General features: G+C 35.9%; 1 protein-coding gene across 3 annotated transcripts in view; it reads left to right on the top strand.

Annotated features, from left to right (window-relative positions):
• TRPC1 (transient receptor potential cation channel subfamily C member 1) overlaps nt 1-22,755 on the top strand; it is a 64,186-nt gene extending 41,431 nt beyond the window's left edge. For all 3 annotated transcript variants that reach the window (XM_029214832.1, XM_029214831.1, XM_029214830.1), the window contains 5 exons: nt 1,404-1,547; nt 10,437-10,612; nt 19,089-19,290; nt 19,589-19,783; nt 20,822-22,755. In XM_029214832.1, the coding sequence (XP_029070665.1) occupies nt 1,404-1,547; nt 10,437-10,612; nt 19,089-19,290; nt 19,589-19,783; nt 20,822-21,049 (945 nt within the window). In that variant the 3' untranslated portion in view covers nt 21,050-22,755. The remainder of the gene's footprint in view (nt 1-1,403; nt 1,548-10,436; nt 10,613-19,088; nt 19,291-19,588; nt 19,784-20,821) is intronic.
• Nucleotides 22,756-27,333: the final 4,578 nt, after the last annotated feature.

The following is a 27,333-nucleotide window of genomic DNA, read 5'->3' as shown; positions in this document are numbered from 1 at the left end:
ATGAGACAGATGTCCTTATCCCCATTTTGCAAATAAGGAAAAGGAAGCTCAGAGATAATAAATAACTTGTCCAAGACCACACAGTAAGAAACCAAGACTGGATTTAAATCCAGGTCTGTCTAGGCATTTTCTTTCTACCAAATGCCAATTCCTTAAATCTGAGCTAGGTTCACTTACCTCATTAACCTATATATTACCTCATTAACCTAAGTAACACAAAGTTACTTAAATTGATTAGTGTTAGATATCTTTATATCTATCAGGAAAAAGTTTATCTGAATGGAACTCATTATATAGTGTTTTACACATTCCAAATCATGACTATTATCTTACACAGCTTTAAAAGTTATGTAAATTTAGTTATTTTCTGATTCCTATATTTTTAAATTTAAAATTTGACAAAAATCTAACCTTATAGACATCTTATAATGTTACTTTTATAAAGATTTATTAAAAGCCCAGGAAAGGTAATGGAGATTATGTTAACTATCTTTGTTTACACCTGAGTTTAGAATTCTGAGGCGTCACATTCAAGGAACTATTTATATAATATTTTTTGGGTTTTGACTGATTTATAGACTATAGAGAAAGCAAACTGGTTATCTTATATCACTTTATTAAAAACCTCTATTCATGTAATTGATCAGTAGTACCAAACATGTTTATTAGGTATGTTCCATGACCAGAGTTGTGAAGTTATTAAGAAAATAAAAAGATCATATATAGATAGATGGTTTGATAGAAAGGTTGATGGTCATTGGTTTTTTTAGACTGGTCTCTTTAGTTCTAGAAGCAGGGTGTCCATATAGTTTATTATTCAGACCAAGACACTTTACAAGTGAAAGGGGGCACAATTAATAATTATGCCAGGAAAACTGGTATGTAATCTGGGACTGTCCCAGGCAATTGGAACATGTGGTCATTCTATGTCTAAAGTATAATAATACACTCTTTTTTTTCTTGTTATTTAGAAGGGAGAAAGCATATATGGGCCATTGTAGAATCCTGAGTCAAAGGGCTAGGTTAATTTAATGTGATAGCTAATTAATTGACAGCACACATTCTTAAAGTTTGTGTTGTGGAATTTAAGAAAAACTAGCAGAAATTTCATTCATAAAAAGTCTAATGAAAGTTTTTAAAACATTAGTTTTTTAAAACATAGGAATTTCTGAGAAAACCTCTTTATATAGCACAAGTGATATTGCCCCACATATGTAGAAATCTTTTACTTATTTAAAACAATGTTATTTCTGTTAAAAGAAGAGAACTTTATAAAACATAAATGGAGTTCCTCCACAAGGATATATAAAATAGTTTTCTTTCAACAGTCAGAATATTTGTTTTTTATTTTCCTAACTTGAGAGAGCTGTTTTATCTTTGGCTTTTTTTTTCCCTAACCTTAGTTTCATGATTTTGCTGATCGGAAGGACTGGGATGCATTCCATCCTACACTGGTGGCAGAAGGGCTTTTTGCATTTGCCAACGTTCTGAGTTATCTTCGTCTCTTTTTTATGTATACAACAAGCTCTATCTTGGGTCCATTACAGGTAAGTAATTAAAATTTCTTGAAGAAAATTTGTAAAACTACTACACCTTTTACTTGTCCACTGGAACATTGTTTTCTCATGATATTAAAGCTAAACTTTGCTTTTGAAAATAGTTTAACAGTTGAAAAGTCACAGCATGTTCATCTGCTTTGCTTCTGGCTGAATGATAATCCTCTGCTTTTAGACATTCCAAACTTTGTTAAGCTGTGGTCCATTGTCCCTCTCCCCCGAGTTCATAGACGTAGATGTATTTAAAATATAGTTATATTTCAGACAGTAGAGGGACATAAAATTTTGCTTTTTACCAAAATGAATTTCACATTTAAAGTTTTAAGTGATAAGTATAAGGGAGATGTTGTACAAACAGAATTCATACTTCATGATGATTTTGAAAATACGTAAGTTATATTGTAACAAAATACTCTTTTACTTTGCTTAATAAATATCAAATGTAGTAAGTTGGAAAATAGAGTATTTAGAGCTAAAAAATTTCATAGAGCTTATGTAGTCCAACTTTATGCTTTACAGTACTTTATAGTTAAAGAAATTGAGCTTTTATCGTTTCAAAGTAGCATGATTATTATACATGAGAGTCCAGGACTAAATTCTAAGTCTCTTTACACTAAAGAAAGGACTCATAATTGGTTGCATGTACCCCACAGATTTTAGTAGCTGATTGTTCTTGAAAGGTGGAGCCAGTTCTGCTTGGGGACCAGCTCTACATAATACTTTGTTATTTTGTAAGTCTGAAAACCTGAGCAATATTCATTTTTCCTTGTTAAGTCAGAATTTACTAACAATTTAGATTCTGTTTTGTATTTTTAAAGGAGATATTTTAAATAAAATGCATAATTACCTTCTCCAACAGAGATATGAAAACAAAATATGTAGGAAAAACCCCATTTGATTTGGCTTGTGCTGTCATCCTCCAAGAGTGTTTCCTGAAGTGTGACTCTCTCTTAGCCAAGTCCTGTGAGATGCTCGGACTGAAATAAGTTTGGGATACACTGCATTCCGTATAACCTCTTTTGGGAATTCACAGTACACATTATCACATTAAAGCCTATGAGAAAGAAGTAAAGAAACTTGTTTGATCTTGTTCAAACTATCATCACCTAAATTCAGTTAACATCATACCCATTTTTCATGAAATATGCTCAGGTCTCTTTTTTCTCCAAAACATGGTTTGTGAAACACTGGTTTAGACTATCTGTTATTTTGATTTAATTTTATCACTAATATCTTCTATAAATGTTTTAATCAAGGGTCCACAGTATTTCTACATGCACATTGTTTTCTTTGTTTTTTAGCTAAAAACTGATGGTATCACTAAGTTTCTATACTGAAAATTTCTTTACAGATTTTTACAACAAGTTAAAAAGGAAAAAGTATATTATTATTTCTTAGCAAATTATTTGTTTCTTTTTCTTAGAACTGTTGAGTCAGGTCTTCCTGACTTAATCTTTTCCCAAAAGAACTATAGACATGTATACAAATACTGCGTAAGTGGGTATTTGTCTTTTCAGCTGTGGTGTGTGTTTTTCTCCTCCAGCAGGTACTTTATATTGTTCTAATAGCCATAGAACTAGCAAATAATTTAAGTGAAACTAACAAATATTTAGTGTGCTCCTATTTTTTAAAAGGTCTACAGGTTAATCATAATATATGTTTAAATATTATGGTCTAGTCCAGCAACTGATCTTTTTAAAAACGTATTTTAAGGTATAATTTGCCATACAGTAAAATGTACCCATCTTAACTGTATAGTTTGATGAGTTTTGCAAATATATAAACTTGTCTCTAGTGTCACTGGTTCTCATGGTCGCAGGCTCCCTGCTCCAAGTCATTATATAAAGTCTGCATCCAGCAGGAAGAAGGGGAAAGGCAGAGAGCATGAGCCAGCTGTCTTTCTTTTTTTTAACAAGAGGACAATTATTTTTCCTCGAGGCCTACAAAATACTTCCACTTATAACTCATTGGCCAGAATTGGGTCACATGGCTGTTTGTATCTCTGAGGAGATGAGTACTTTTAATTGAGCATATTTCCCCCCAAGAAACCAAGGTCTGGTTACTCAGAAAGAGGATGAAAAATAGATATTTAATAAGAATCTGTACAGTCCTATCTTCAGGCTTTTACTTAAAAGATTTCTCCAATAAAGTTATTTGTTTTCCAGTGTAATCTTATTGACATGAAAGATTTGTATAGCATATTGGTAACAAAGAACTCTAGAATAATTTTGTGCAGAAGATTTATAATACATTTTCTTCCATTTTGTTAATCAGAAGCAAGGAACTCAATTAAAAGAGTGATCCAATTATGAATATAAAGCAAAAAGAAATGCAAAAGGAAAACTGACAATAAGTTAACTACTTTAGCTAAAGTGCAGCTTTTTTTCTTTACATAACATGCTATGTCAGATGATGTTTTTATGTGATTACTGCAGTTGTTTGTTAAATTTATCTCTATTTACTAACATTTTTTTCCTTCCAAATCTTTGTAGATTTAGAAGCTGACAGACTTTTATTTTAGCTGGTTATATAACCTGCAGTAGGAGTCCAGATCTCTCCCTTAGTTAGAATGACTATAATTTATCATCCAAATAGAGACACTTTAGAGAATGAAAAGGATATTATTCATTACTAAGTTGGGACAACAGCTGTGAACTGGGACTCTACCAGGCAAAGCAAGGTCATGGAATTATCCTGTAGTGGAATACATAAATGATCCTGATTCAGCAGTGATTGAATCCTTTATTCTATTACTTGAAATTTGTATGATTGTATTTGTTAAATTTCTGACATGTTGTAGGTAGACTTTGGAAGATGGCCTTCTACAATCGGCCTTACTTTCTAGCCATTGCTCACTATACTCATCTCCTTATCTCTTCATGAAGTACTTCTCCATCTGGGCCAAGACCAGTCACTAATCTCACACAGGTCCTGTGCTTTCCCACTTCCTTGTCATTTTTTATGTTATTATCCTGTTTAGAATGTCCCAGACCCAGGGTCCCCAACCCCCAGGCCACGGACCGGTATCAGTCCAAGGCCTGTTATGAACCAGACTGCCCAGCAGGAGGTGAGCGGCAGGCAAGCAAGTGAAGCTTCATCTGCTGCTCCCCATTGCTCCCCATCACTCGCATTACCACCTGCACCATCCCCCACCCCGCCCGCCCCGTATGTGGAAAAATTATCTTCCACGAAAACAGGCCCTGGTGCCAAAAAGGTTGGGGACCGCTGTCCCAGACTATCCTCTGCTTGTTGAAACTTTACTTATTCATTCAATAAACATTTATTGAGTGCCTGATAGGTACTGGACACTGGGAATATACTAAAGTGAGTATACTGCAGTCTCCTTTTAAAGAATGCATAGTTCACCGAGGATGACAAGCCAATGACAACATTTGGAATGGTAGATGCTGTAATAGAGAGCCCAGAGGAAGGGTACTCACTTCAGTTGAAGGCATCAGAGGAGACTTCCCAGAAGAGATGACACTGAAATTAAGCCTTAAAAGATGAGTTGAAAGGAGGTTGGCTGTAGGGCATTCCAGGGAGAGGGGACATGCACCAGCTTTAGTGTCCCCACCACTAGAAAATCTGTTTCTACACTCGTACTCCCATGAGAATGAATTTCTCCATATGATGGAGTTAATGTCTGTTTGTTGAATTGAGTTGAAAAACTTGTTAGACGGGGTTGAGTAAATACAAGCACTGATTGGTCTGAGAAAACAAAAAAATCTGATGGAGAAATAGGGCTACATCCTAGCTGTTGCTGTACCTGCTTGTTCCCAATAATAACAGCAACTAACATTTATTGAACATTTCATGTGGGCCAGGCACTCTGTTATATGTTTTCCATTTATTTAGCCCTCATCACAACCCTTGTTATTTTTCATTTTCATTTTACAAATGGAGGGTTTAAGGCTTAGGGAGAGAAATAGTTCACAGAACTGTTACGTGGCAGAGTCAAGAGCTGAACCTGCCTCGGTCTGACTCCAGAGACCAGCCTGCTCTTTGAAGTTAGCTCTCCCGCTTTTTTGAATTCAGGATGCCAGCTAATCTACCTCAGCAGATGTAAGAGACATGATTGGGTATAAATCAGTAATGTTACATACTTCAACAACCAAAAAAAAAAAAAAAGGCACAATCTATAAATAATCGTGAATAATGGTAATATTAACAGTGAACATTTGAGTCCTTAACTGTGTGTCAGTTACTATTCTAAGATCTTTATTTACATTTATGACCTCATTCAATCCTCACAACCATTCGAAGAGGCGGACTCTTTTATTTACATTTTACAGAGGAAGCAACTTAGGTGTAGAGACATTAAGTAACTTGTACAAGGTCACAGGGCTGATGAGCAGTAGAACTGGGATTCCAACCCAGTTTGGCTCAAGAGCTAATGGTCTTAACCACTGTGCTGAATTGCTTCTCAGAGTTTTCTTGAGTAATATGAGTCCCTCATTAACTTTTACTGTACAATACTTCTGTTGGCAGGCTTTCATAATTTATAGATTTTTTAAATTCTTCTTCATTTATCCATGTGTGTCAAATGACTTATGCAGCCTTTAATACTGGTAGTTGGGTGATTAGACAAGAAGGAAAAGACAGGATCACACAGCTTGGTTCAGAATCTTGCTCCATAACTTACTGTTACCTCTTCTCTTTGAGTCTCAGTTTCTGTATCTGTTGTGAGGATTGAATGGGTCAGTGTATATCACATGCATAGCAGAGTACCTGATGCATCATGGGCTTTGCATAAACGTTTAGATCCATTCCTCCATTCCCTTAGAGTAGTGGAGGTAACTGTGACCGACCTGAAAAATAATACAAGAAAACTTGGAAAGTGAATGTAGTATGTGACACACGAGTGCATCCTTTATTCCTAGTGAATTGTTTGTTTTTATTGGATAATTATCAGACTTAGTTTAGTGGCCTGTATAACATAAATGGCATATTATTGTTGTTTGTAAAGTATTGTTCTTTGTGAGTAAAGAGTGATTTCAGGTGTTTTGCATTTTAGGGTATACCGGGGATGGATATTTTTTCTTGAAAGGAGTATGGAATGTCAGAGCTAGAGGGAAACTTAGAAATCGTATAGTCTAGGGGTTCAAAAACTGGAGAGGCTGCAAGGATGGTGTGGGGAACACATTTAACCTACATTCTCCAGTCCTGCCCTCAGAGATGCTGATTAAATAGTTTGGGGTGAAGTCTGACAAATTTTTAATAGCATGTGGATGAGCAAGTCTGATGCAGCATGTGGCCATTTCTTTTATAGGTCAGGAAAGTAAGGCCCAGCTCACATAGTGTTAGAAAAAAGACGGTGCAAAATGTTAATTAACAATTACATCTTTTAAAATACATTTATTCGTGTATTAATTCAACAAGCCCTGCTGTGTACGCAAAATGCGTGAGAACTAAATATTTCTTAATTGCACCCAGCCCCAAATTTCTAATGGGAGAGCTAAGGTAAAAACCGCAAAGTGATGTTTTAGAAAAGCCCTTGCAGGGAGTCATAAGCAAGAATTCAATTCCACCTTTGCCATCTATTAGTTCTTTCACCCTGAGCAATTCACTAAATCTTTCTGAGTTTCAGTTTGTCACTTGGAGAAATGGAGATAATGCTAGCCTTCCCCACCTTGCAGGATAAGTAAAAATATGTGATACCTCTCGTTAAATGGTAAAGAGTTAGATAAAAGACATATAAAAAGTAGTTATGTATTCAGTATTTTATTTATTTATTTTTGGCTGTGTTGGGTCTTCGTTTCTGTGTGAGGGCTGCCTCTAGTTGCAGCAAGCGGGGGCCACTCTTCATCGCAGTGCGCGGGCCTCTCACTATCGCGGCCTCTCTTGTTGCGGAGCACAGGCTCCAGACGCGCAGGCTCAGTAGTTGTGGCTCACGGGCCTAGTTGCTCCACTACATGTGAGATCTTCCCAGACCAGGGCTCGAACCCGTGTCCCCTGCATTGGCAGGCAGATTCTCAACCACTGCGCCACCAGGGAAGCCCCTGTATTCAGTACTTTAATTAATATGCCAGGCTCTGGAGCTTGCTGACATTGTGCCTGCCCTTAAAGACTGCTAGAAGAGACAAACATAAAGTGAAGAATACTGTTTTAGAGATTACATACAAAGGACTTGGGAGCATGACTGAGGGGGTGCTTGGAGAGAGGAAGTTTGAGTTGTCTGAGTTCTTTGTACAATTTTGTGTATTTAACCCCTTATCAGACACATCATTTACAAATATCTTCTCCAATTTGGTAGGCTGCCTTCTCATTTGTTGATGGTTTCCTTTGCTGTGCAAGAGCTTTTAAGTTTGAGTAGGTCTCATTTGTTTATTTTTGCTTTTGCTTCCCTTGCCTGAGGAGACATATCAAAAAATGTATTGCTAAGACCAATATCAAAGAGGCATACTGGCTTAGATTTTCTTCTAGGAGTTTTACGGTTTCAGGTTTTTGTACATGGTGTGAGAAGTAGTCCAGTTTGATTCTTTTGACACATATAAAAATAAGTAAACATGTAAGAAAGCGTGATTGTTATTTTTACAAATAAATGAACCTTATAATCTTTCTCAGACTAAAATTAATTTACTGCTTTTAATGTTTGCATTTCACATGAATGTTTCATTAGTGTGCTCTTCAAGCTAATGTTCACCTCAGCGATATCCACTGTAGCTAATTTTGGTTCTTCCATGTTATACAAGAACTAATATCATGTTTTTAAAAAACAAGTCATGAAGTTTGTAGTGTTCTCATTAAATATTGCTCATCTTGATATTGAAATTAAATTACTCTTATCTTTAAAACAGTAATATTAAGGGCTTCCCTGGTGGCGCAGTGATTGAGAGTCCGCCTGCCGATGCAGGGTTCACGGGTTCGTGCCCCGGTTCTGGAAGATCCCACATGCCGCAGAGCGGCTGGGCCCGTGAGCCATGGCCGCTGAGCCTGCGCATCCGGAGCCTGTGCTCCACAATGGGAGAGGCCACAACAGTGAGAGGCCCGCGTACCGCAAAAAAAAACAAAAACAAAAACAAAAAAAACCCCAGTAATATTAAATTAAGGCTTTCACTTTTGGACTAAATTTTTGAAATTAAAATTATAACAGCATACATGGTCACTCTTGGAAAACTTTATTTACCTTTAAGCTCACAGTGTCTAAATTTTCTTCAAATCCAGTCTTTTCTGTACTTATCTAAAGCAGTTATTGTACTCTCACTGTCATACATTATTAGGTTCTCTACTAACACGATATGGCTTTATTCTAAGCAGTCACAATCTGAATAAGTGATTTCTTTCCAAAGTGACCTAATAAAACTATCATTGATTAAGAGAGAAATGTATTTCTTCTCTTTCTCACACATTTTGAGCTTTCTGATTCTAAAAGTTTTCTGTTGCTTCCATCAGAATTTGGCAAGGGGGCTAAGTGAGGGAAGCATAAGATTTTGAAAAGAGTCACATGCTAGTCAAGTGCATAAAAGTCAAGCATAGTGGACCTCCCCACTCCATGTCGCCTGGAATACTAGCTTGTGCTGTGCCTAAAAATTTTACCACACCTCTTCGACTTAATTAGCTGTCTCACTATAGTGGGCTGGAGGGGCTTGGCCACTTGCCTGCTGCTACTATTTTGTGTCGTCGGTGATTGGTATGCATTATTTTGGCAGGCTCGAGGGAGTTCGGAATTTTATTTGAAGTTGGATTTCACTAATTATATAAATTTGGCCTGGTTACATTTGAGGAGGGATTATTTCTAAACACTTAATTTTTGTATCTTAAAAGTAATAAATGCATATAGCAAAGAAGATTCAAACCACACCCCTAGTCCTACCTCCCATAGACAAGCACTGTTAATGGTTTCTTGTGTAAACTTCCAGAAATTTCCTGTGCATATCAAACCTTATCTATATGAAAATATATATCTAACCTATCCTTTAAAAAATAGCTGTTTAATACTGTTGTGTACCCTGCTTTTTTGACTTAATGTTTTGTAGGCATCTTTCTATGCCAGCACATAGCACTTCATTCTTTTTAACAACAACATTTAGGATGTTCTAATTTCTTTTTCTACAGCGCTACAATGAAAATCCTTGTATGTAATGCATCTTTGTGTACTTCCTGTTGGCTAAATTCCTAGGGATAGAATTTTGGGATCAAAGCGTAATGTTAAATTATTCTCCAAATTTGTATGCCAACTTAAATAACAAGAATTTATGAAAAGTACCTATTCCCCAGAATTTGAAAGAGTATTAAAGGAGAATGAAATTAGGCTTGAATAAAGCTCCCAGATGCATTACATATGTCTAAATTATGGTAGATACTCACATAAGTATTAGACCCTCTCATTTGACTTAACACGTATAATTTTTTCTTATAATAGACCCCAAATGAAAGAGAATTGATCACCTTGGCAAAAGAGATTAGGACAGTCCTAGAGGGGGAAATGCTGTTCTTCAGAAAGTGGTTTAAATTGGTTGCAAAAATCAAATGAAATACTTTATGTCCTAATCGTTTTATATTTGTAAACTTTGAGAAACTATAAATATAAGCATTTACTTCCCTTTAGGTTTTAGCAAAGAATTTTCCTTTCATCCCTTGCAAATTAGGCCTTTTCTTAAATCTCTATGTCTCTTCCTCTACCTTCATAGCAAAATTATCCTCTGCAGACTTGGTCCAGATTCAAGGAATGTACCATCCAACACTCACAGTGCTGGCATGGTCAGAATGGCTTTTTGTTTGACAGCTGGATTTTTGGTGTTTTAAAAGTGATGAAATATCTCAAACAGGTGGAAAAAAAGGAGTAGCCTTGTGGATCATGTTTTCTTGCCTGGTCATTTAGTTTTTCATATTTTGTTTTCCTGATGATTTTAATGAATGCCTATGTAATATATTCCACAGATTTCAATGGGACAGATGTTACAAGATTTTGGAAAATTTCTTGGAATGTTTCTTCTTGTTTTGTTTTCTTTCACAATTGGACTGACACAACTGTATGATAAAGACTATACTCCAAAAGAACAGAAGGACTGTGTAGGCATCTTCTGTGAACAGCAAAGCAATGATACCTTCCATTCGTGAGTGTCTTTTAAATTTTTAGTAAATGTATGTCTGTCTTTCTGTTGTGTTATGTGTGAATTCATACCTACAGAACTAGGACTTCAAATTTTCTTTAAGAAATGCATTTTGAATAAGAAATACTTATTTTTCATGAATCATTTATAGTCACCTTTACACATAGAATCTTAAATAATTAGTGGCCTGAGTTATTACATTGTCTCCTCAACTATAGTCTATCTTAACAGAGGAACTCTTGCATTTTGTGCACTCTTAGTATTTTGGGCAGGACAGTTCTTTGTGGGTCCTATATATGTATTGTGAGATGTTCCACGTCTCTGCCCTTCAAGTATTAATTGTCAGTGGCAATTCTCAGTCATTGCTACAACCAAAGCACTCTCAGATTTCAACGCTTCTTAGGAGGTCATTAGGGTTGAGATTGTTAAAGCTTCAAGAACATTTTTTTCCTCTAATTTATTGTATCAGAAGGAATTGAACAACCAGTCGTGAGGCAGACAAAATACCTCCCCACATTCTTAGATAAAATAATGGAGAAGAGGTGTAGAATTACACGTTTGTTGTATTCCTATTATGTACCAACTATTCTTTAGTTTATTTAAGGAATAAGATTAAATGAGTAATAAATATTCGTCTAACACCTTCAGTATGCCAGACCCTGTTCTAAGTGCTAAGTAAATGAAGTATCAGTGAACAAAACTACCCTCATGGAGTTTATTATTCTGTTGAGGTGATACAGGCAATAAAAATAAAATATATAGTATATTGCACAGTATTGATATAGTATATATCAGTATTACACAGGCCCTTGCCTGTAGCCCAAATAAAGCTTGGGCCAGGGAGGATTTTTGTGTGAGAGGGTATAGCTTTAGTTAGGTAGGAGGTTAAGGAAGGCCTCACAAAAGATGACATCCAAGTAAAGATATAAAGCTGGTGAAGGATCAAGCCATGAAAAGGTATCTGGAGGAGGAGCGTTGGCAGATAGGGGAATGGCAAATGCAAATGCCTTGAGATGGGAGTGTGGTTGGTATGTTCAAGAAAAAGCCAGGAGGTCAGCGTGGATTGTATGTAGTGAATCAGAGCGAGAGCTGTAGTAGATTAGGTCAGGAAGGTAATGGGGAATAAAGCAGATCAAGATGGTGGAGTAAGAGGACTTGGAGCTCACCTCCCCCCACAAACACATCAAAAATACATCTACATGTGGAATAATTCTCACTGAAAGCTAGCTGGAAAGAGGCAGAAGGACTCCTGTACAACAAAGGCTTTAAGAAAGGTATACATGTAATCGGGTAGGATGAGAAGAAAGTGATTGGTCAGGACCTGTGCCCTGGGAAGGGATTCAAAGGAAAAGGGAGATTACACAGGTGGATACTCGCCCTGGGGAGTTAGTGGGTCAAGCCACAGACTGGGTGTTCCAGTCTGGTTTCTACGCATAGGAGACAAGCCTCCTTAACTGGCTGGAGAAACCCTGGGAGAGATAGAAAGGCTGGAACAGCCTGGATGCCACTAATGAGGGGTGCAGGTGCTGGCTTGCCCCCTGCTAGGGCAGACAGAGGTCTGCCCTAGTGGCTGTCAGGTTTCCTGTGACCACCTTGCTGCTCTCCCCAGCCCAAACTGAGAGAATACCCCAGCTCCACTCATTCCACATCACAGGATGGCACTGGATCTAGGGCATCCAGGACTTGGGAGAAGACTCGTCCTTGTGACATAGAGGCAACCAGTCCTGGAGCGTAGCCCAGGTGGTGTGGCAGCTGCCATTGTTGGAGCTTACTCCAGTGGCACCCCAGAAGCAGCCCAGAGTTTTGACAGCAGCACAGCTGCTGGGTTTCCTGTGGCCACCTTGCTATGTGCCCAAGCCCAGACTAAGTGGATGCTCTGGCCCCACTCACTTCACACCGTAGCGCAGCGCTAGATCTGGGGTGGCCAATACCAGGGAAAAGACATGACCATGGGCTGCATCTGAGTGGAGCCACAGACACGTACACAGGTAGTGCATTAGACCTCTATAAGTGCATGAACCCCACTTGCTTCAGCAGCCCCCTCCTTTGGGGCAAAGATCCTGGTGTGGGGAGAAGGAAAAACACACTTGAAAAGGAACAGAGCCAGCTCTAGCCTGACCCTCAGGGCTTTTACTCCAGCAGCTTGGGAGCAGATCCCACAGGGCAGTGATGGCCAGTGAGCAAAGAGAACATCGCACCTCACACCCTGCGTGGGCTCTAGCTCTTCCATCTCTAGCCACACCTCCTACCAAGGTCATAGCTGCCAGCATACCCTGAGGAAACACTGGTGTCCACATCAAATCCAGCCATCCCACCAAAGGCATTGGGTACACACATAACACCCCTTCAAGACCACAATAGGTAACTGTTTCACCTAAATTCATAGAGGCAAAGAAAGTTAAGGAAAATGAAAAGGCAGAGGAACTACTCTCAATTGAAAAAGTAAGAGAAAAACCTTGAAAAAATAAATAATGAAACAGAAATAAACAATTTACCAGATAAAGAATTCACGTCATTGGTAATAAAAATGCTAACTAAATTAGTTTAGATCAAGAGAATTGATCTAAACAAAGATCATTTTAACAAGGAACTAGAAAATATAAAAAAGACCCAAACAAAAATAGGCAATTCAATATCTGAAATAAAAAACACTCTGAATAACAGCCTAAGTGACACAGAAGAACACATAAGTGATCTGGAAGATAGAATAATGGAAATCACCCAATCAGAACAGCAGAAAGAAAGACAAATGAAAATAAACAAAAAAACAAAAGGAGTCCACTAGATCTCTAGGATAACATTAAACATACCAACATTCACATAATAGGGGTTCCAGAAGGAGAAGAGAGAGAGAGAAGGGGATCAAAAATGTATTTGAAGAAATTATGGCTGAAACTTTCCCAAATCTGAAGAAGGAAACAGATATCCAGGTACAGGAAGCACAGAGGGTCCAAAACAAGATGAAACCAAACAGACCCACATCAAGACATATCATAAACAACATGGCAAAAGTTAAAGATAAAGAGAGAATTCTAAAGGCATGAAGAGAAAATCAGTCATATACAAGGGAATCCCCATAAGACTATCAGCTGATTTTCTCTGCAGAAACTTTGTGGGCCAAAAGGGAGAGGCTTGATATATTCAAAGTGCTGAGAGGAAAAAACCTACAACCAAGGATACTCTACCCAGCAAGATTATCGTTTAGAATAGAAGGAGAAATAAAGAACTTATCAGACAATCAAAAACTAAAAGAATTCATCAATAGTAAACCTAAAAAATGTTGAAGGGTCTTATCTAAATGGAAAAGAAGCAAGAATCTATAGGAAAGGGAAAATCCCACTAGGAAAGGCAGTTACATAGTAAGGATTGAAGATTACTTTAAAAAGCCAGTACATAGATGAAAAGAAAAAAACATACACACAAAAGCAACTATAAATGCAGTAAACAGTTGAGAGATAAGCATGAAGATGTAAAATATGACATTAGAAACACGATGTGGGTGAGGGGGGTAAAAATGTAGATCTTTTAAAATGTGTTTGAACTTAAATGACTATCAGTTTAAAACAAGTAGATATAATTATGGGACAGCATATATGAGCCCTATGGTAAACACAAATCAAAAACCTATGATAGGGCTTCCCTGGTGGCGCAGTGGTTGAGAGCCTGCCTGCCGATGCAGGGGACACGGGTTCGTGCCCTGGTCTGGGAAGATCCCACATGCCACGGAGCGGCTAGGCCCCTGAGCCATGGCCACTGAGCCTGTGCGTCCGGAGCCTGTGCTCCACAACGGGAGAGGCCACAACAGTGAGAGGCCTGCGTACTGAAAAAAAAAAAAAAAACCTATGATAGATATGCAAAAACCAAAAAGAAAGGAACTCAAGCATACTACTAAAGGAAATCATCAAACCACAACAAGAGAAACAAAAAGAAGGAATGAACAGAAGAGAACTACAAAAACAACTGGAAAACAAGGAATAAAATGGTAGTAACTGCATACCTATCAATAACTATGTTAAATGTCAATGGACTAAATGCTCCAATCAAAAGACATAGGGTGGCTGATTCCATGAAAACACAAGACCCTTCAATATGCTGCCTGCAAGAGACTCACTTCAGGGCTAAAGAAACAAAGAAAAAGTGAGGGATAGAAAAAGATACTTCATGCAGATGAAAATGACAAAGAAGCAGGGATAGCAATACTCATATCAGACAAAATAGACTTTAAAACAAAGTCTGTAACAAAAGACAAAGATGAGCACTGTATAATGATAAAGGGATACACAAAAGAGGATGTTACACTCATTAACATATATGCACCCAATACAGGAGCACCTAAATATATAAAGCAAATACTAACAGACATAAAGGGAGAAATTGATAGTAATACAATAATAGTAGGGGACTTTAACCTCTCAGTGACATCAATGGATAGATCATCCAAACAAAATCAGTAAGAAAACAGTGTTCCTAAATGACACCATAGACCAGTTGAACTTAATTGGTATTTACGGGACATTCCATCCCAGAACAGCAGAATACACATTCTTTTCACGTGTATATGGAATGTTCTCCAGGATGGATCACGTACTAGGCCACAAAACAAGCCTTAATAAATTTAAGAGAATAGAAATTATATGAAGCATTTTTTTCTGACTGCAGTGATATGAAACTAGAAATCAACTATAGAAAGGAAAATGGGAAAAGAACAAACACGTGGAGACTAAATAACATGCTACTAAAAAACCAATGGGTCAATGATAAAATCAAAGAGGAAATCAGAAAATAGCTCGAGACAAATGAAAATGGAAACACAACTTTCCAAAATTTGAGGGATGCAGCAGAAGCAGTTCTAAGAGGGAAGCTTATAGCAATACTGGCCTTCCTCAAGAAATAAGAAAAATTTCAAACAAATATCTTAACCTACCACCTAAAAGAATTAGAAAAAGAGCAAACAAAGCCCCAAGTCAGCAGAAGGAAGGAAGGAAGGAAATAATAAAGATCAGAGTGGAAATAAATAAAATAGAGATAAAAAACAGAAAAGATCAATGAAACCAAGAACTGGTTTTTTGAAAAGATTAACAAAATTGATAAACCTTTAGCCAGGCTTACCAAGAAGAAAAAGCCAGCCTTTACCCAAATAAACAAAATAAATGAAAGTGGAGAAATAACAAACCAATACCACAGCGATACAAAAAAATCATAAGAGAATACTATGAACAGTTATATGCCAACAAATTGGACAACCAAAAAGAAATGAACAAATTTCTAGAAACATACAGCCTGCCAAGACTGAATCAAGAAGAAACAGTCAATTTGAACATACTGATCACTAGAAGTGAAATTGGATTTGTAAAAAAAAAAAACCCAGCAAACAAAAGTCCAAAATGGGATGGCTTCACAGGGGAATTCTACCAAACATATAAAGAATTAATACCTATCCTTCTCAAAGTATTCCAAAGAATTAAAGAGGATGGAACACTCCCAAATTCATTCTATGAGGCCACCATTACCCTGATACCAAAATCAGACAAAGACAGTACAAAGCAAATTACAGGCTAATATTTTTGGTAAATATAGATGCAAAAATCCTCAATAAAATATTTGCAAACTGAATCTAAAAATGTGTAAAAAGGATCATACACTATGATCGAGTCGGATTTACTCCAGGGTCACAAGGATGGTTCAATATATGCAAATCAATCAATGTGATACACAACATTAACAAAAGGTAGGATAAAAATCACATGGTCATCTCAATAGTTGCAGAAAAAGTGTTTGACAAAATTCAGCATCCATTCATGATAAAAACTCATCAAAGCGGGAATAGAGGGAACATATCTCAATGTGACAAAGGCCATTTGACAAACCCATAGTCAACATCACACTCGATGAAAAGCTGAAAGCTTTCCCATTAAATTCAGGAACAAGACAAGGATGGCCACTCTCACCACTTCTATTTAACAAAGTATTGGAAGTCCTAGCCACAGTGATCAAATAAGACATATCCAAATTGGAAGGGAAGGTGTAAAACTCACTATTTGCAGATGACATATTTTATATAGAAAATCCTAACGTCTCCACCCAAAGAACTATTAGAACTAATAAGGGAATTCAACAAGGTTGCAGGATACAAGGTTAACATACAGAAATCTGTGCGTGTTAATTAGTTTCTATACACTAATAATGAAATATCAGAAAGAGAAAGTAAAAAACCAAAATCAATCCCATTTAAAATCACACCTAGCCATAAACTTAACCAAGGAGGTGAAAGACAGTACTCTGAAAATTATGAAACGTTGATGTAGGAAATTGAAGATGATACAAATGGAAAGTTACCCTGTGTTCTTGGATTGGAAGAATTAACATTGTTAAAATGGCCAAACTACCCAAAGCAATCTACAGATTTAATGCAGTCCCTATCAAAATACCCATAACATCTTTCACAGAGCTAGAACAAATAATCCTAATATTCATATGGAGCCAGAAAAGACCCTGAATTGCCAAAGCAATCTTGAGAAAAAGGAACAAAGCTGGAGGCGTAAGCCTCCCAGACTTCAGACTATACTACAAAGCTACAGAAATCAAAACAGCATGATACTGGCACAAAAACAGATCAGTGGGACAGAATAGAGAGCCCAGAAATAAACCCATGCACCTTTGGTCAATTAATCAATGACAAACAAGGCAAGAATATACAGTGGATAAAAGACACTCTCTTCAACAAGTGGTGCTAGAAACACTGGACAGCTACACATAAAACAATGAGATTAGAATATTCCCTCAGACCATATACACAAATAAACTCAAAGTGGTTAAAAGACCTAAATGTAAGACACGACACAGTAAAGCTCCTAGAAGAGAACATAGAACACTCTTTGACATACATCATAACAATATCTTTTTGTATCAGTCTCCTAAGGCAAAAGAAATAAAAGCAAAAATAAGCAAATGGACCTAACTAAAGTTAAATGCTTTTGCACAACAAAGGAAACCATTGACAAAACGAAAAGACAACCTACAAAATGGGAGAAAATATTTACAAGTCATGTGACTGACGGAGGGTTAATATCCAAAATATGTAAACAGCTGATACAACTCGATATTGAAAAACAAACAACACAATCAGAAAATAGGCAGAAGACCTGAATAGACATATTTCCAAAGAAGACATACAGATGACTAACAGGCACATGAAAAGGTGCCTAACATCACTAATTATTAGAGAAATGCAAATCAAAGCAAAAATGAGATATCGTCTCACACCAGTCAGAATGGCCATCATCAAAAACTCTACAAATTACAAATGTCGGAGAAGATGTGGAGAAAAGAGAAACCTCATACACTGTTGGTGGGAATGTAAATTGGTGCAGCCACTGTGGAAAACAGTATGGAGGTTCCTTAGAAAACTAAAAATAGAACTACTGTATGATCCAGCAATTCCACTCCTTGTTATATAGCCAGAAAAAAATGAAAGCACTAATTTGAAAAGATACGTGCACCCCAGTGTTCATAGCAGGACTATTTACAGTAGCCAAGATATGGAAGCAACCCAAGGGCCCGTCGACAGATGAATGAATTAAGAAGGTGGGATATATATATCCCACCTTCTTAATCCATATAAATACACACACAATTTAATATTCAACCATAAAAAAGAATGAAATTTTGCCATTTGCAACAATGTGCATGGATCTAGATAATATTATACTTAGTGAAATAAGTCAGACAGAGAAAGACAAATACTGTATAATGTTACTTCTATGTGGAATCTAAACAATAATACAAATGAATGTATATGCAGAAGAGAAACAGACTCACAGATATAGAAAAACAAACTTGTGGTTACCAAAGGGGAGAGGGAAGCAGGGATGGACAAATTATGGGTATGAGATTAACAGATACAAACCACTATGTATAAAATAGATAAGCAACAAGGATATATTGTATAGCACAGGGAATTATAGCCATTATCCTGTAATAATTTATAATGGAGTATGATCTGCAAAAATACTGAATCACTATGCTGTACACCTAAAACTAACATAATATTGTAAATCAACTATACTTCAATTGAAAGAAAGAAATAAAGGAAGGGAAAAAAAGAAAGAAAGGTAATGGGATCATGTAGGACCTTGTTGGCCCTTGTATGCACTTTGGGCTGTTGAGCTTGAGAGCCATTTGAAGTTTTTGAGCGAAGAAGTGGCAAAATCTAAGTATTACAGGATCGTAGGCTGCTCTGTTGAGAAAAGACAGAGAAGTAGTAAGAGATTAAACAGGAATAATTTATCTTCCTTTTGAGTTTGTTTCTTTGTTTAAAGTAAGACATATCTGTGATGTTGGGTCCAACCTCAGTTATTATATAAAATATTACTCCTGGGCTATCTATGTATTCTTTAGGTAATGTTGATATAAATGAATTCTTTATTTTCGCTAATTAACTTAAAATTCCTTTTAAACAGAAATGTAATTGTCTTTACAGGTTCATCGGCACTTGCTTTGCTTTGTTCTGGTATATTTTCTCCTTAGCACATGTGGCAATCTTTGTCACAAGATTTAGCTACGGAGAAGAATTACAGTCCTTCGTCGGAGCTGTTATTGTTGGGACATACAATGTTGTGGTTGTGATTGTGCTTACTAAGCTGCTGGTGGCAATGCTTCATAAAAGTTTTCAGTTGATAGCAGTAAGTGTTCATTCTTTTAAAAATTTTATATTCTCTTCAGACCATACCAAATGTATGTAGTAGATAAGGCAAAGATTTAAAAGAATTAAGAATGTGTCATTTAAAAATTAAATATAGATTTTTTTTAAAATGTAAGTAATGTATATTAACTGCAAGTCTTGAACCAAATTTTTACCTACAAGGTGTGGAAACATTTGAACAATCTTAAACAATCTCTTCATACCAGCCCTACTGTGTGTGTGTGCGTGTGTGCATGCCTATTCATATCCTGTGTTGGTTTTTCACTTGCCTCTTATAGAATCATGAAGACAAAGAATGGAAGTTTGCTCGAGCAAAGTTGTGGCTTAGCTACTTTGATGACAAATGTACATTACCCCCACCTTTCAACATCATTCCTTCGCCAAAGACTATCTGCTATATGATTAGTAGCCTCAGTAAATGGATTTGCTCTCATACATCAAAAGGCAAGGTTAAACGGCAGAACAGCTTAAAGGTAAGAAGTTAGATGGTTGAACTGCAACATGATAATTTTAATAATTACTAATCTCAGATGTTCCTAAAGCATAAATATGCTGTGTTTTTTGTACAGGGCATTCTCTGTACTAATTTGTTGTGGTTATAAAGCAATTAGCAAAACAGCTTAAAATAAACAAGGGCTAAGACTTCTTTTTTTCACTCCTGTATCCCTAATGCATAGCATAGTATCTAACATAAAGTAAGGATCCAATAAATATTTATTGAAAATGAGAGAGAGAGCTGTGATTTTTTTTCATGAATTCTCATCTCACAGTTTTAAAACAAGGAAAATATTCAGAATACCTAGGCTGTCAGCATAAGAGTGACTCTTAGAGTCAATGCATATTTTTCTGGTTCTTCTTGAAAGTTGTTCAATACATTAATAATTCAATACATGTTGCTATAAGCCAGGAATTGGCAAACTTTTTCTGTAAATGACCGGATAATAAATATTTTAGACTTTGTGGGCTGTGAAAAAATTGTAGGTTTTATGTGGGTAGTAATATAACAAGAGAGAAAACAAATTTCCACAAAATTTTTATTGATGAAATTAAACATATAAGAATAATTGAGTAACACTTTTTTTTATAATACAGCTCTATTAATGAATAGAATTCCATTTTGGGGGGAAATAACATTTTGTTTATTTGGAGTTCAAAATTAGTAGTCCCCATCATCAAATTGATTACAAAATGTTCATCTGTAAAAGCCATTCTTAGATCATAGGCCATCAGAAACAGGAAGTGGGTCATATTTGGCCTGTGGGTCATAGTTTGCTAATCCCTACTATAAACTAAAGATCTGAAATCAAGGTAAGTGTACAGGTAAATGAATAAAACAAATATGCATGGCATGTTTCAAATGTGTTGAACATTATTTTGTAACATGTAGTGGCAAAAATACAGTCTAATAAAGCATTACAAGATATGTGTTTGTATCTGTAAATTTTTTAAAAAATCCACCTCATTTAAATATTTTTATGCACATTGTTAGTATCATAGTTTTTGTTTTGAAGGAATGGAGAAATTTGAAGCAAAAGAGAGATGAAAACTACCAAAAAGTGATGTGCTGTTTAGTGCATCGTTACTTGACTTCCATGAGACAAAAGATGCAAAGTACAGATCAGGCAACTGTGGAAAATCTAAATGAACTGCGCCAAGATCTGTCAAAATTCCGAAATGAAATAAGGGATTTACTTGGCTTTCGGACTTCTAAATATGCTATGTTTTATCCAAGAAATTAGCGATTTTCTAAATCACGTAGAGAATAATTTTCAATAATAAATCTGAAAGACTGCATTTGTATAACTTGCAATTAAATTAGTAAGATATATATTGAAATAAAGAATTATGTAAAAGCCATTCTTTAAAATATTTATAGAATAAATATATGTTATGTAAAATATGTATATACGATTAGTTTTTTTAAAACCCTCTGTTCGTGGCTTCTTGCAGTAATGAAACAGATTAAGTAGGTAGATTTTATTAGCATGCTGCTTAGTTTTCTTATTTAAACGGTGCTTAAATTTTTTTTCCCTTTCTGCTTAAGAAGGACAGCATTAGAATTGTAGTGACTATTGCCAGAAGGTTTTGTAAAAATGAAGATCAGCAAATGTGGACTGATCTCCTTCCATAGGGTACACTTGAGATATAGAAGTCTTGTTTTTTAAAATCTTTGTTTTAGGAGTTTACATATATAGTTCAGTATTTATTGTTTAGGAGTATAGGTTTACCTAAAACAGTAGTCTATTTTTTCTTTTTTCTTTTGTTATAATCTTAAGCAACAAAGATAAAGCCCTAATGAATGTTTGAATCTATTTGTGTCTATAAATTTAAATTCACCTCAATGTTTGTTACTGTAATATATTTACTTTTACATGGTTGTAATCACTTTATATTTTTCATTTTGCTTTTTTCACTTAATAGTATTTTATATATACATTTCCATGTATTGATAGAGTCCACGTATTTAAATTTTTATAGAATTATATAGTTTTTGAAAAATATAGTTAGTAGACTTTTCATTTTGTAGCCATAGAGTATTTGATTATGTTTATAAGTTTGCACAGCTACTTCTCTAAGGTTAGGTATTTATTGGCTTTTAATTTTTTATTATCATAAAAGTGATATAATTTTTTTTCAAGCTGGAGTGAATGTTCCTAGTTATAAAGCTAACCCAAAATAAGGATTTAGAAGGTATTTCTTTGTCATGTATGGTCACAGCCTGTTTTGTTTGTGTAAACATTGGAAGACCCTTTAATGCAAGGATTTGTTTTACTTTTGGACTAAGGTTCTTGATCTTATATCCAAAAGTATTTTCCACAGGATTTAACGTAGTTCTAGAAACGGGACTTCATGCTTATTTGTGGCTCATTCTTGATGCTTAGGGTGAAAAGCATTGACTTTTTAAATTGGAGAATAAAGTATATATTTAAATTTTTTTCCTGTGCTCATGTAAGGGATATAGTTAACATTTTTTTCATAGGCTATTCCTTATTTATTCATGCAGCATTTCCAGTTAAGAGGTTATTATGTATATAATTATCTTCTTAACTGAATGTCAGATGGTCTTAAGGCCACAGGGTGCAGGTAGCCCTTGGTCTATAAGTACCACCGATCCAGGGATCAATGTTGAAATATGTTAGTGTTGTGTTTCATCTTGCTTTTTACTTTTTATTTTTTAATTTCCAAACTGTAAGTGTTCCCTTTTTTGGGCAAATTCTTATAAAAATGTTTATTGTAAAGTTATATATTTTGTCTATGATGGGATTAAGCACTTCCCAATTGGGATTTTACATCAGGGTTTTTAGTCATTCTAAAAAATATCTAATTATTAAATCAAAATATTTATAGAGTGCCTACTGTATGCATGAGTTACTTACGAGGTATATTTTGAATGACAGCATATTGTAAGAAAAAAGGTAAATAAAACTTGACATTAGATTATAAATTGACAGAGTTTGTTCATTGTTTTATTGTATACTTTTATACTTTTAATTGAGATATAATTCACATATCATAAAATTTACTTTTAAAGTATACAGTTCACTGTTGTTGTTTTTTTAAATTATGGCAACAAAGGTCTAAAATGCAAAACATTAACATGAGACCCCTTTGTACCTCTTCCTGCCTCTGGTGGCAATGATAGTTGACTCTTTTAGCTATTTCTTTTTATATTTGTAAATACCATATTTTGAAATAATATGACTATACAAAGACCTGTATGTGAGTGTTTATAGCAGCTTTATTCATGATCCAAAATTGAAAACAACCAAATGCCCGTGAACTGGTGAATGGGTAAGTAAATCCTACATCCATACAATGGAAATCTACTCAGTGATAAAAAGGAATCGTATCAGTCAGAGAAGCAGAACTACTAGGATATTGGCAGGCACATATGTTTGTGTGTACAGTGATTTGTTTACAGGGATTTGACATTACACAGTTGTTGGAGTTGGTTAAGCAGTCTCTGAGGCTGTTGTTTTTGCATCTAATACTGGAGCTTGAAGTTCACCAGGTTGGTTGTTGGAAGAGGAAAATAGGTGTCAGGGGGAAGAAATGCGGATAAGCTGGAACCCATGAGGATGGTCTGAGACCCTTGTCACTTGTCACTGTCTCCAACCTTGATGGTGTGGGAATCCTGTGGGAGAAGTTACCCTTTGCCACGTTGCTAAACACACGTGGTCCAGAATTAGAGAAACTGAAGGACAAGCCAAGGAAAGGTGGAATGATTAGAGTCCTGGCTGCTGACCTTCACCAGCAGGTTGAGCCAGCAGATAAGTTTCAACATGTGTAAACTATGAAAGTGCCTGCAAAAAAACGCCAAATGGCTGCTGCTCCATTTCTCCCCACCAAATTTCACACTGAAATGTGTCTTGTGCCCACCCTACCTAGAAGCATACATGGGAGAGAATTCTGGGAAACATAATTCAGCCTATCCAAGTTGACACAGGAACAAACTAGTGAAATATATGCAGTAACACAGATGAATCTTAAAAGTACTATGCCAAGTTAGGACACTCATCACAAAAGGCTACACACTGTGTGATTCCATTAATATGACATCCTAGAAAAGACAAAACTATAGAAACCAAAATCAGATCATTGGTTACCAGGATCTGGTGGGAAGAGAAGATTGATTGCACAACTCATCAAACTATACATTTAAAAGGGTGAATTTTAATGTATGGAAATTATGCTTCAGTAAACCTGACAAAACTACATAATGGTACAACATACTAAAATAAAGAACTAAGAAGAAGGCTAGAGTAGCAATTCTCATATCAGACAAAATAGACTTTAAAATTAAGACTATTAAAAGAGACAAAGAAGGACACTTCATAATGATCAAGGGATCGATCCAAGAAGAAGATATAACAATTGTAAACATTTATGCACCCCACATAGGAGAACCTCAATACTTAAGGCAAATGCTAACAGCCATAAAGGGAAATCGACAGTAATGCAATCATAGTAGGGGACTTTAACACCCCACTTTCACCAATGGACAGATCATCCAAAATGAAAATAAATAAGGAAACACAAGCTTTAAATAACACATTAAACAAGATGGACTTAATTGATACTTATAGGACATTCCATCCAAAAATAACACAATACACTTTCTTCTCAAGTGTTCATGGAACATTCTCCAGGATAGGTCATATCTTGGGTTACACATCAAGTCTTGGTAAATTTCAGAAAATTGAAATCATATCAAGTATCTTTTCTGACCACAATGCTGTGAGACTAGATTTCAATTACAGGAAAAAAACTGTAAGAAATACAAACACATGGAGGCTAAACAATACGCTACGAAATAACCAAGAGATCACTGAAGAAATCAAAGAGGAAATCAAAAATAACCTAGAAACAAATGACAATGAAAACACAATGACCCAAAACCTACGGGATGCAGCAAAAGCAGTTCTAAGAGGGAAGTTTATAGCAATACAATCCTACCTCAAGAAACATCTCAAATAAACAACCTAATCTTACACGTAAAGCAATTAGAAGAACAAAAAAACCCCAAAGTTAGCAGAAGGAAAGAAATCATAAAGATCAGATCAGAAATAAATGAAAAAGAAATGAAGGAAACGATAGCTAAGATCAATAAAACTAAAAGCTGGTTCTTTGAGAAGATAAACAAAACTGATAAACCACTAGCCAGACTCATCAAGAAAAGAAGGGAGAAGACCCAAATCAACAGAATTAGAAATGAAAAAGAAGTAACAACTGACACTGCAGAAATGCAAAGGATCATGAGAGATTACTACAAGCAACTCTATGCCAATAAAACGGACAACCTGGAAGAAATGGACAAATTCTTGGAAAAGCACAACCTTCCGAGACTGAACCAGGAACAAACAGAAAATATAAACAGACAAATCACAAGCACTAAAATTGAAACTGTGATAAAAAGCTTCCAACAAACAAAAGCCCAGGACCAGATGGCTTCACAGGCGAATTCTGTCCAACACTTAGAGAAGAGCTAACATCTATCCTTCTCAAACTCCTCCAAAATATAGCAGAGGGAGGAACACTCCCAAACTCATTCTACGAGGCCACCATCACCTGATACCAAAACCAGACAAAGATGTCACACAAAAAGAAAACTACAGGCCAATATCACTGATGAACATAGATGCAAAAATCCTCAACAAAATACTAGCAAACAGAATCCAACAGCACATTAAAAGGATCATACACCATGATCAAGTGGGATTTATTCCAGGAATGCAAGGATTCTTTAATACATGCAAATCAATCAATGTGATACACCATATTAACCAACTGAAGGATAAAAACCATATGGTCGTCTCAATAGATGCAGAGAAAGCTTTCGTCAAAATTCAACACCCATTTATGATAAAACCCCTCCAGAAAGCAGGCATAGAGGGAACTCACCTCAACATAATAAAGACCATAGCTGACAAACCCACAGCCAACATCATTCTCAATGGTGAAAAACCGAAACCATTTCCTCTAAAATCAAGAACAAGACAAGGTTGCCCACTCTCACCACTATTATTTGACATAGTTTTGGAAGTTTTAGCCACAGCAATCAGAGAGGAAAAAGAAATAAAAGGAATCCAAATCAAAGAAGAAGAAGTAAAACTGTCACTGTTTGCAGATGACATGATACTATACATAGAGACTCCTAAAGATGCTACCAGAAAACTACTAGAGCTAATCAATGAATTAGGTAAAGTAGCAGGATACAAAATTAATATACAGAAATCTCTTGCATTCCTATACACTGATGATGAAAAATCTGAAAGAGAAATTAAGGAAGCACTCCCATTTACCATTGCAACAAAAAGAATAAAATACCTAGGAATAAACTTACCTTAGCAGACAAAAGACCTGTATGCAGAAAACTATAAGACACTGATGAAAGAAATCAATGATGATACAAACAGATGGGAAGATAATACCATGTTCTTGGATTGGAAGAATCAACATTGTGAAAATGACCATACTACCCAAAGCAATCTACAGATTCAATGCAATCCCTATCAAAGTACCAATGGCATTTTTCACAGAACTAGGACAAAAAATTTCACAATTTGTATAGAAACACAAAAGACACAGCCAAAGCAATCTACAGATTCAATGCAATCCCTATCAAACTGCCAATGGCATTTTTCACAGAACTAGAACAAAAAATTTCACAATTTGTATGGAAACACAAAAGACCCCGAATAGCCAAAGCAATCTTGTGAATGAAAAACGGAGCTGGAGGAATCAGGCTCCCTGACTTCAGACTATACTACAAAGCTACAGTAATCAAGACAGTATGGTACAGGCACAAAAACAGAAATATAGATCAATGGAACAGGATAGAAAGCCCAGAGATAAACCCACGCACATGTGGTCACCTTATCTTTGATAAAGGAGGCAAGAATATACAATGAAGAAAAGACAGCCTGTTCAATAAGTGGTGCTGGGAAAACTGGACTGCTATATGTAAAAGAATGAAATTAGAACACTTCCTGACACCAGACACAAAAATAAACTCAAAATGGATTAAAGACCTAAATGTAAGGCCAGACACTCTGAAACTCTTAGAGTTTGACATAAATCACAGCAAGATCTGTTTTGATCCACCTCCTAGAGTAATGGAACTAAAAACAAAAATAAACAAATGGGACCTAATGAAACTTAAAAGCTTTTGCACAGCAAAGGAAACCATAAATAAGATGAAAAGACAACCCTCAGAATGGGAGAAAATATTTGCAAATGAATCAACAGACAATGGATTAATCTCCATAATTTACAAGCAGCTCATGAAGCTCAATATCAGAAAAAAACAACCCAATCTAAAAATCGGCAGAAGACCTAAATAGACATTTCTCCAAAGAAGATATACAGATTGCCAACAAACACATGAAAGAATGCTCAACATCACTAATCATTAGAGAAATGCAAAGCAAAACTACAATGAGCTATCACCTCACACCAGTCAGAATGGCCATCATCAAAAAATCTAGAAACGATAAATGCTGGAGAGGGTGTGGAGAAAAGG

This window comes from Monodon monoceros, unplaced genomic scaffold (assembly GCF_005190385.1).
Source record: "Monodon monoceros isolate NGI ecotype Baffin Bay Population unplaced genomic scaffold, NGI_Narwhal_1 Super_Scaffold_11, whole genome shotgun sequence".
NCBI lineage: Eukaryota > Metazoa > Chordata > Mammalia > Artiodactyla > Monodontidae > Monodon > Monodon monoceros.
The sequence above is the reverse complement of the archived record's forward strand: the minus strand, read 5'-3'. Positions and strand labels throughout refer to the sequence as shown.